Source organism: Hemitrygon akajei, chromosome 2, assembly GCF_048418815.1.
Source record: "Hemitrygon akajei chromosome 2, sHemAka1.3, whole genome shotgun sequence".
Lineage (NCBI taxonomy): Eukaryota > Metazoa > Chordata > Chondrichthyes > Myliobatiformes > Dasyatidae > Hemitrygon > Hemitrygon akajei.
Genome location: NC_133125.1, coordinates 166,731,313 through 166,742,919, shown reverse-complemented (window position 1 = coordinate 166,742,919; position 11,607 = coordinate 166,731,313). Strand labels below are relative to the sequence as shown.

At 43.0% G+C, this 11,607-nt stretch overlaps 1 protein-coding gene across 4 annotated transcripts in view; it reads right to left on the bottom strand.

Moving 5' to 3' along the window:
- Positions 1–5,537: 5,537 nt before the first annotated feature.
- LOC140737923 (uncharacterized) overlaps positions 5,538–11,607 on the bottom strand; it is a 47,624-nt gene continuing 41,554 nt past the window's right edge. For all 4 annotated transcript variants that reach the window (XM_073064731.1, XM_073064738.1, XM_073064748.1 and 1 more), the window contains one exon: positions 5,538–6,020. In XM_073064731.1, the coding sequence (XP_072920832.1) occupies positions 5,778–6,020 (243 nt within the window). In that variant the 3' untranslated portion in view covers positions 5,538–5,777. The remainder of the gene's footprint in view (positions 6,021–11,607) is intronic.

The following is an 11,607-nucleotide window of genomic DNA, read 5'->3' as shown; positions in this document are numbered from 1 at the left end:
TAATTTCTAGTTAAGTTAGTCGTTTGTTTACGTTTCATTTTTATTGAGCAGTGTTTAATAAATGTTTATTTGTTTAAAAATCCTGTCTCAATTATATATTCATTGTTGCTGGAGAAGTATCGTAACACTGCTGAAAAGCTTAAACTGGTAAATAAATGCATAACATGTTGGAAACACCAGACAGAATCAATGATCTGAGAAAAAGTCAATCTTTGGTCTCCAGAAGGCTTCGGAGACCCACTTAAGCAGTTTCTGGTATTTTTTAAATTTACAGTTTAACTCACAATTTGCTGTTGTTATCGACATTTGCAACACCTGCATTTATTTTAGTTTTGTTCTGGAAATGTGAACTCGCCCTCTACTGATGCTGACTGACCATCTGGGTCATTGGAGCATTTGTGGCTTTCTTCTTCTGAGGCACATCACTCCAACTGAAGCATAGGCTCTGACAGCAGCTCACCAGAGTCCTCTGTTCTGACAATTCTTTCAAATTGTCCTCATGTTTAGCCCACCATCAAAGATCCTTCTTCTCCTCGGATGAGGTCTTTGGAGTTTCTGTTGGTATAGAACTGAGTTTTGGCCACATTCCCGACACTTCCCCTTTCGCTGCTGGGCTTGGACCATCCATGAAGGAGTTACGCTGTTTTCTTTAAATTACATAGCATATTGTGGGCTATTACTGTGATCTCTGAAATATTAGAACTGTAGATTATGGGGCTTAGCTTAAAGGTGAACACATTAAATATTTCCATTACATGCACCGGGCTTTTATGTTGCTAGTAATGGTATTAAGTGAAACATTGTTCATTCTTGATTGAAGTAAAGGTTTATAAGAAATATAACTTCTATACAAAATTAGCGCCCACAAAATGCTGGAGGAACTTATCAGGTCAAGCAGCATCAATGGCGAAGAATAGAATGACATCGTTCGGTCCGATATTCTTCATCGGGAAGTCCTCTTTATTCCTCTCCATAGATGATGCCTGCATGCTGACTTCCTCCAGCATTTTCTATGTGTTACTCTGGATTTCCAGCAGCGGCAGAATCTCTTATCTTCTAGTGAAACGAACTCCGATTGACAATTATCCACATTTATTACTTGAATCAGATAAAGGACCATCAGTCATTTAAAGTGCGCATTAGTCACACCATCAATGTTACGACATCAGAAGAGACATTATATTTCATTTCTCCTTCATAGCATTTTAGTTTTTATGGGTGGCATACAAGATTTAGTTTATCTTCGACACTTCAGTAAATTCAGAACACGTTTTGCAGCGAGCCTGATGAAGGTGTTATATGAGATCCATACCGCTCAGCACATGGAAGCAGAGAATCATAGAAAACCTACAGCAGAATACAGGCCCTTCGGCCCACAATGCTGTGCCAAACATGTACTTCCTTTAGAAATTACCTTCAGTTACTCATAGCCTTCTATTTTTCTGAGCTCCATGTAGCTAACCAGGAGCCTATCGTATCCGCCTCCACCACCGTCGCCGGCAGCCCATCCAAACACTCGCTACTCTCTGCATAAAAAAACTTACCACCGACATCTCCTCTGTACCTTAAACCTGTACCCTTTCCTGCTAGCCATTTCAGACCTGGGAATAAAAATTCTGACTATCCACATGATCAACGCCTCTCATCATCTTATACACCTCTATCAGGTCACCGCACATCCTCCGTTGCTCCAAGGAGAAAAGGCCGAGTTCACTTAACTTATTCTCGTAAGGCTTGCCTGCCAATCCAGGCAACATCCTTATAAATCTCCTCTGCAACCTTTCTGTGGTTTCAACATCCTTCCTATAGTGAGGCAACCAGAACTGAGCACCGTACTCCAAGTGGGGTCTGACCAGGGTCCTATATAGCTGCAACATTACCACTCGGCTCTTAAACTCAATCCCACGGTTGATGAAGGCCAATGCACCGAATGCCTTCTTAACAACAGAATCTACCCGCATACACGAGGAAATCTGCAAATGCTGGAAATTCAAACTACATACACAAATTCTGGTGGAACACAGCAGGCCAGACAGCATCTATAAGGAAAGCACTGTCGATGTTTCGGGCCGAGTCCCTTCGTGAGGACTAACTGAAAGGAAAGATAGTGAGAGATTTGAAAGTAGTGGGGGGAAAGTACTCCAAGTGTGGTCTCAAGAGTGTCTTATATAGCCTCAACTTTCACAACCGACTCAACGTACAGGTTAACCTTTAGGGTATCTTGCACAAGGACTCCCAAGTCTGTTTACATCTCTGCATTTTGAATTCTTTCCCCATCTAAATAATAGTCTGCCCGTTTATTTCTTCCACCGAAGTGCAAGACCATGCACTTTCCAACATTATATTTCATTTGCCACTTTCTTGCCCATTCCCCTAAATAATCTAAGTCTCTCTGCAGGTTAAACAACACACACACACAAAATGCTGGTGGAACACAGCAGGCCAGGCAGCATCTATAGGGAGAAACACTGTCGATGTTTCGGGCCGAGACCCTTCGTCAGGACTAACTGAAAGGAAAGATATTAAGAGATTTGAAAGTAGTGGGGGGATGGGGAAATGCGAAATGATAGGAGAAGACCGGAGGGGGTGGAATGAAGCTAAGAGCTGGAAAGGTGATTGTCAAAAGTGATGCAGAGCTGGAGAAGGGAAAGGATCATAGGACGGGAGGCCTAGGGAGAAAGAAAGGGGGAGGGGAGCACCAGAGGGAGATGGAGAACAGACAGAGTGATGGGCAGAGAGAGAGAGAGAACAAAACAAACACCTAAATATGTCAGGGATGGGGTAAGAAGGGGAGGAGGTGCATTAACGGAAGTTAGAGAAGTCAATGTTCATGCCAACAGGTTTTGAAGCTGCCCAGCCGGTTTATAAGGTGTTGTTCCTCCAACCTGAGTGTGGCTTCTTCTGGACAATAGAGGAGGCCATGGATAGACATATCAGAATGGGAATGGGACGTGGAATTAAAATGTGTGGCCACTGGGAGATCTTACTTTCTCTGGCGGACAGAGCGTAGGTGTTCAGCGAAACGGTCTCCCGGTCTGCTAACCTATCCTGCTGCTTCCTACTCCAGGTCATTTATGAAAATCACGAAGTGTAGGGTTCCCAGAACAGATCTCTGAGGCACATCACTGGTCACCGACCTCAATGCATAATATGACCCGTCTACAGGCACTCTTTTCCTTCTGTCGGCAAGACAATTCTAGATCCACAAAGAAAGGACCACTTGGATCCCATGCTTCCTGACTTTCTCAATAAGCATTGCATGAATTACCTTATCAAATACCTTGCTGAAAGTCATATACACTACAGCTACTGCTCTACCTTCATCAAAGTGTTTCACACATTGAGCTTGAAAAGTTTTTTTTTATTAAATCTCACACTGTTAAAATCTCCGAAAGTGGGTTTGGAACTGTAAAGTAGGAGCGCAGCGCTCCTACCCAAACTTGTGCATCTACAGAATACTTTTTAACTCTTAATATTGTTGTGCTAATACCATTTATGCGTTGTATGTGATCTGTGTACTGTGTTTTTTACCGTGGTCCCAGAGGAACGTTGCTTTGTTCAGAAGTATACATGTGCAAAATTGGTTAACAATAAATTTGAATTTGAACTTGAAAAACGACACCATGGAAATATAAGCGAAACCTATAAAATTCTAGCTGGTTCATAACTCAAGCATCATGAATCAGCACCCTAGACAACGCTACCTGCGATAGCCTTATAAAACCGCCAGATGACCAGGCAAACCCTAAAGAACAAATACCTGCACCAACATCCCTTAATATAATCTTATTTCCCGGATTGAGAATCATATTTGCGACTTGAATCATTTGGAGATACATTTGTTGTTACTCATGACTATGATATGAGACTGGAGATAAAATGATAACAGCTTAAATGTAGTTTTATACAGCAAAGTAACTGAGAGCTGGAAAGTATGGAACCAGGGGTCGTGGATATCAGATATGCCGCTTAGAGTGGTAAATACGATATATTTTACGTGTTATATTTTACTTAGAGATACAATACGGCAATAGGCGCTTAGGGCTCAATGAGTTCGCCCAACTACAGGAATCCTCCCACAACGTTCGTTTCCTATGGGTTTCCCAAATGTTCATATCGTTGCCGGTTCAACAAACTTATGGGCGGCATGGTAGTATAGCGGTTAGCAAGATGCTATTGCAGCACCTGCGACACGGATGTGATTCCAGTGTTACATACCCCATGGGTATCTTGTGACTGTCTTATGACCATGATGTAATTGAATATTTTGTGTGCATGATGTAATTGTCTTGTGATGGTGGGGTGATGTAATTTTCCGGCCAGTGTGAGGTCACATGATGTAATTTCCCCACCGGTGTGAGGACACGTCATGGCATTTTCGAACAGGTATATAAGGGGAAACCACTGTTATCACAAGGTTAGTTAGGTAGTTAGTTTGTTAGTTAGTTTTGCTGCGTATTCGTCTCATGACGCAGTTTCGTTTTAAAGTGGAGTTTTACTTTCTATTATTGTAAGGTGCAAAACCGTCGCTGCCAGTTTTAGTTTGTTGGACCTTTGTTTTACCTCTCCCGTCTAGTATTGGAGAGTGAAGACCTTACCAAAGTACGGAAACCCAATGGATTGAGTAAAGTTGGTGTCATTCGGCGGTTTCATAAAGGATCGACCTTATTGAATCTTCGTTCAGGAATAGTGGCTTGCATCTGAGATAATCACTGCAAGATCAAAAAGATGTGTGTAGTGTTCACCCTCCAGCAAAAAAGGTCAGTTCCTTTAAGCCGTTTGATTTCCTACGGTGTGAATCCTTTGGACAAGTCATCTCTCGGCTAGGATCAGCAGTAACGTCAGGTCTTCGAAGAAATCAATTTTCAGGGAAGTCTCTCCTTACTGATAGTGTAAATCACTTGGACTTTAGAATTTACCACTTTAAGATTGTGTTCGAATTTACCACTTTAAGAACTATTCCAGAGTTTGGCTGTTTGTTAAATTGCTGCAGAGCAGTTAACTTACGGTTAGGTTTACTTTCCACTTTTGTTGAGCAGAGTTTAATAAATGTTTATGTTTGTTTATATAACCTGACTCAATTTTTGCCCACCATGTAACACCCGCAGTATTCAATAAGGAGTTTGTAGACATCCCCGTGGCGAAATGCGTTCCCTCCTGCTGCTCTGGTTTCTTCCCACATTCCTACTATGGTGTACCGCTTAATAGGTTAATTGGTGAAGTGGGTATGATTGGTTTCTGCCGGCTCGTTGGGCCTGTAGGATCTATTGCCATCAAAGCAAATACAACTCTACCTCTTTATCTGTCTTTCCTCCGTTGCGGCAATATGGCTAGTTACTCCGCTAGTTTCTCTGCTTGGAGAGTTAATTGGCGTACTCCAGCTGATGTCTCTTCGAGAAATTTACGTTGCAGAACGGAAGTATGGAAATGGTGTCAGATCTTTGATGCAAGGTAGCAATTAGTAGACTGTTGGCAGAGCAGTTGAAACCACTGTTAAATATCTGCTTTCTGTACACTGAAATAAACAGTTCTAATAATTGTGGTCAAAAGGAAAGCATTTTAATGGAAATATTTCATGAGTGCTGAGACGGGGGAAGGGGAATAGTGAAGAAAATGATTTCATTACATAAATTAAGCACTTGAGTAGAATAAAAGTGGTAACAACAGAAACATGGAGAAAATTTATGTTGATTTTTTGGAAATCAAGTGTCCAAGTATCAAATAAACAGACAACGCTGACACCCAGTCTTCTTAAACAATGCTCAGAGAAGGCTGCCTCACATACGCTGCACATTCACAGCCGCATACACGAACTGCTCATTTTCTCTTCTGGGAGACTTCTTGGGCTTCGTTGACGCCCAAGAAATAGCCGTCACATCGGCGTACAGAATCGGATCTTCACCTGTTTCCGCCTGTGAACTCGGTCCAGTCTGGCCTGACTCGCATGCAGCGTAATCCGATGGTCGATTCCGTGGCGCTTTCCTGATATTCATTTCAGTATAGTATACAGATTCCTCTTTCTGGAATGGAACAGACTATTTATTGCAAGATATTAAATATATAAAATTTTTTGAAGAGGTTCAATACCAAATGCCTCTTATCGTATGTGTTTTCAAAAAGGCACGTGCTGTAAAGTGCGGCATCAATTTTAGGTGTAACTCTTTCTATCTTCTGTTTTATAGCTCACTATTCCAACATTAATAACCGAGCCACTGCAAAACTAACCACGGGGAGATAGCACTTTCCTTGGTTCAAATGCCTTACGTTTCGCTGTCCACTGCTTTCAACAGAATGGCCTCGGTTGAGGAAATGTTTGCAATATTATAAATAAAGAACCTACTATGTTCTATTAGCTTGCAGATTAAATGGCCACTTAATTTACAATGCTTACCCTGGACTTATGACCTGAATGAATAGTTTTCTGTTCCGCTGCCGACATTGCCAATCAGAATTCCCCACTAATGTCACATTGGCCAAAAACAACGTTTTGGATTTTCCACCACATCCCTGAAAGCAGGAAATGTTAATAATGTTTTCCGCCTTGCTGCCCCTTTCCCAATTGTTAAGACACTCCATTCACCCCAACGTTTTTCCTTCGACGTCTACTCAAATGTTATGTCTATGGCCGCAGACAGTTCAGGGTTCCCCTCTGTCCCTTCCCCACTGCAGCAAATATTTCCCTTTATATATCCTTGGGGGATGACCTAACAGGGCACAGCAGCAGAAGCCAGGTCAGTGGCACTGTGGCCGGTTCTTAGACTCAGCAGGCAAGGGTAAAGTCAGACAGAGTGATAGTCATATGGAAATTAATAGGGGGACGGGCAGGAGATTCGGTGGCCGCGAATGAGACGTCATAAATGTGCGCTGGCTCCTTGGTGTTAGGGAGAGTGTGTAGCTGAAGGTCATGATGCACATTGGAACAGAAGACATAGACAAAAATAGAGAAGAATTCCTTCCCAGTGAATATAGTGTCTTAGGAAAGAGGCTGAAGAGCAAGACCCGTAATGTAGTTATTTCTCGATCACTCCTAGGGCCACGTGATCGAAAGGTCAAAAATAGGATTATAGTACAGATGAATGAGTGGCTGAGAAACTGGCGAAGGGGGCTGGATTTCAGGTTCTCAGATAATTGGAAACTTTTCTAGAGAACTGGCGACCCTTATAAGAGGGAACCGTTCACTTTAACTGGAGGGGAACCAATATCGTGGCCGGAAAGTTTGCTCGTGCTACTTGGGAGGGTTTAAACGTTTTTGACAGGGCGGTGGGAGTCAGTGCACCAGAGCAGACAATGGAAGGATAGACTGAGGAGTAAATGTCAGAGTTAGTGTAAACAAGTAGGAAAAAATAACAGATACAATGGGATCGATGGTTTGAAGTGTGCATTATTTTAATGCAAGGAGTATTGTGGAAAAAGGTGATTAGCTTAGAGTGTGGATCAATTCATCGAACCATGGAAGTACTACAGAGAAGGCTGAGAGAGGGACAGGAATGGTTTTACATTTTTAGGGAAGATAGAAATGAAGGTAGATGAAGAGGGGCAATTACACTATTGGTCATGGACAATGCCACATTTGGGTAAAATAAGACCATAATACTTTAAGACATAGAAGCAGAATTAGGCCATTCAGCACAGAGAGTCTAATCCTCCATTCCATTATGGCTGTTCCCGGATCCCACTCTACCCCATACTCCCGCCTTCTCGCAAAATCCTTTGATGCCCTAACCGATCAGGAAATTATCGAGTTCTGGCTTAAATATACGCACGGACCTAATCTCCACCGCAGTCTACTCGCTGGCTACAAAAAAGTTCTTCCTTACCTCTGTCCTAAAGGGTCGTCCTCAATTTTGAGGCTCTGCCCTCTAGTTCTGGATACCCCCACCAGAGAAAACATCCTTTCCACATTCTCCCACTCTAGCCCTTTCAACATTCGATAGATTTCAATGAGATCCCCAAGCATTTTCCTAAATTCCAGTAAGTACAGGCCCAAAGGTGCCAATCGCCCCTCATATGTTAACCCCTTCCTTATCAGAATCATCCTCGTGAACTCCTCTGTACTCTTTTCAATGACAACACATCCGTTCTGAGATATGAGGCCAAGAGCTGTTAAGAATACTCCAAGTATGGCCTGACCAGTGTCTTTTTAAGGCTCAACATTATCTCCTTGTTTTATATGATATATTCCTTGCCAACATTGTGTTTGTCTTTTTTTTTACCACAGACTCAGCCTTTAAATTACCCTTCGGGGAGTCTTCAATGAGGACTCCAAAGGCTCTCTGCACCTCTGATGTTTGAATTTCCTCCCACTTAGATAATAGTCCTCACTATTGTTCCTTTTACCAAAATGCATTATCTATTTCCCAACACTGTATTCCATCTGCCAGGTTTTTGCCCATTCTTTCAATTTTTCCAAGCCTTGCTGCGATCGTATTGCTTTTTCAGCACTACCTACCCTTCCAGCTAATGTGAAAAGCAGCGGTCCCAATAGTGACCCCTGAGGAACACCACTAGTCACCGGCAACCAACCAGAAAAGGCCCTGTTTATTCCCATTCACTGCCTCCTGCCTGTCAGCCATCCCGCTATCCATGACAGTATCTTTCCTGTAACGCTGTAGGGTTTTATCTTCATGTGATGCGCCTTACCAAACGCCTTCTGAAAATCCAAGTAAATGAAATTCACTGTCTCCTTTGTCTGTCTATGGTCTACCGTCATCCACGCCAGTATCCTTCTCCAATACACCTGGACAACCTCCTCTCTCACGCCTCTGTAATTCCCTTCATTTCGTTGAGATACTGATACATGTGACTTACGCTTCTGCCTCTCAAATTTCAGTATGAATTCAATCATATTATGATCACTGCTCTTAAGGGTACCTTAACATTAAGCTCCCCAATAAGATCTAGGTTATTACACAACACCCAACGTAAGATAACCTTTCCCCCTATAGGCTGCACAAGCTACTCTAAAAAGACATCTCATAGGCATTCAAAAAATTCTCTCTCTTGATGTCCGACACCAACTTGATTTTCCCAAAGCCCTTCCATATTGACCTCTCCCATTACAATTGTGTCATTACCCTTAGTCCATGTCTTTTCCAGTTCCCTTTGCAACATCAGCCGCACATCCTGACTACTATTTGGAGGCCTATATATGATTCGCATAATGTTTTTTATCCTTGCAGTTTCTTAACTCCATCCACAAAATTTCACATTCTATGACCCCAGGGCACCAGTTTCTAAAGATGTAATTCCATGTCTGACCAAAAAGAGCCACACCACCGCCTTTTGATATAAGCAAACATGATGTTAAACGCCCCACTCTGACTTTCTTTTAGACACGACTCAGTGATGCCCACAACGTCATACCGACCAGGCTTTAATTACGCCACAAATTTGTCCACCTTAGTCTGAATGCTGTGTGCACCTTAATTCCTGCATTCATCGCCCTTCTCAATTTTGCCTCGGTGATGCAATTTAAGTCGTAGCTCTGTCTTACCCAATCATCGGTTTGTCCTTCTTTCCATTCACGTTTACATCCATCACCTACTTGTTAACCTTCTGGGTCATCCTTGGCTCTATCATACTGGTTCCCATCACATGACCGACAGTGGGTGCAAAGTTAGCGAGCAGTGACCACAACTCCTTAAGTTTTGATGCCACTATGGACCTCACGGGAGAGTCTTATATTGAAACAGGATAATTAAACGTGGGGGAGGGGAGTGCATTATGCAAGAACTAGGGACGAAAGTCAGACGGGGTCATGAAAAGTCCTAAGGAAGTAGGATTAAAAAGAATCCTAAAGCATTCTAAGCATACTTCAAGAGAAAGATGATAACTATGGAGAATGTAGGAGCACTCAAGAATAAAAGCCGTGTTGGCACATTTTCTTGAATGCTGAGGATGTGGTTGAGGTCCTTAATGAATACTTTACATCAGTATTTACAAAGGAGAGGGATGTGGAAGAGAGGAAGATCAGTGCTGAGCGTAATGATACATTTTGACGTAAGGGGAAAAGTAGTGTCGGGACACTTAAAGAGCATTAAGGTGGATAAGTCCCCATGGCCTGATGGGACATACGCCAGGGTTTTGAGGGAAGCAAGTTAAGAGATTTCTGGGGCCTTTATCAATATCTTCCTGTCCGCTCTATCCAAAAGCGAGTCCCACAGGATTAGGTAGGGTGGGGCGGGTAGCAAATGTTCTTCCATTACACTATATTGGAACCAGGGACAATCCTGTGAACGACCGCCAAGGGCATTTCGCGTCAGCAGTAGGTAGTTACTTGAAATGGAAGTTCCATCTTTAGTATTCGTATTTTTCCCTTTCAGGGATCTTTTGAAGACCGCTGACTTGGAGTTACACACTGTCTACGGTTCTTTGGGGGAATGCGACCCACTCTCGGAGTTTCACAACAAGCCGTTGTTCGGCACGCCAAGGTCTCGGCCCAAAAGTTCGGCTCGACTTTGGAGGCTAGGATCTCGGGCTCTGGAGACGGGAGGATCGAAGGTCGGAGTCACGGCAGGAGACACGTGCGTCGGGGGAGCGGGAAGATCTACGGCTGTGTGCCCAGAGACTCGAGACCTTTGGGCACAGAGCTCGAAAAAAGCGACGTAACTGCCTTTTAATGTCGTAAACCAGCGAATTGTTTGTTGTTTGTTGTGACTCGCTGCGAAACCGAGCCATCTCTTTCTCCCTTATTAGAGTGAGAGAGAGCCTGTGGTATGTCGAATACCGGGTGAACAATGCAGTCTTTTGGGTAACTGCAAGTCTGTGTCTTTGCAGTAGCTTTGCTTACGCTTGAGTGCTCGGTACAGGGTGCCGATGCTTTTGTTTTGCCGGTGAGGGGAGGGAAGGGGGAAATCGTGGCTACTGCCGCTTACACGGGAGGGAGGGGAGCTGGGGGGGGGGCTTTGGGGTTCTAACATTTAACTGTCATTCATTCTTTGGGGCACCATTGTTTTCGTGGATGTTTGCGAAGAAAATGCATTTCAGGATGTATATTGTGTACATTTCTCTGATATTAAATGCAAATGAAAACTTTGAATCCTTTGAGAGACCTTCTGGGATAACATTTATGAGGATTTGGAAAACTCTTGTTCAATTAAGGAGAGCTAGCATTTCTTTGTGAGGGGCGAGAAGTGTCTTACTAACTTGATTGAATATTTTGACAAGGTGACAAGGGTGACTGTCGGAGGTAGATATATGAATGTTGTTTACAATGGTTATTAGTAAGGGGCTTGACAAGTTTCCTTATGGGAGGCTCATTCAGAAGTTTAAGATGGTGAATTAGTTGCTTGGATTCATAACTGGCTTGCACATTGAAGACAAAGGGTATTGGGTGAAGGGACTTATGCTAGCTGAGCTCTGTCATTTATGGTGTTCTGCACGGTTGTGTACAGGGATCTTTGTTGTTTATGGCGTATATAACTGACCTGGATAAAAATATACTGTAGATGAATGGTTTAGCGAGTTTGAAGATGGCAGGGAGATTGGTACTGATGTGGTAGCGTAGTAGGCTATCAATAAACACAACGGTATCTACATTAGTTGCAAACATGGGCAGAGATAATGGCAGATGTGTTTTAACCTGGCCAATTGTGAAGTGTTGCACGT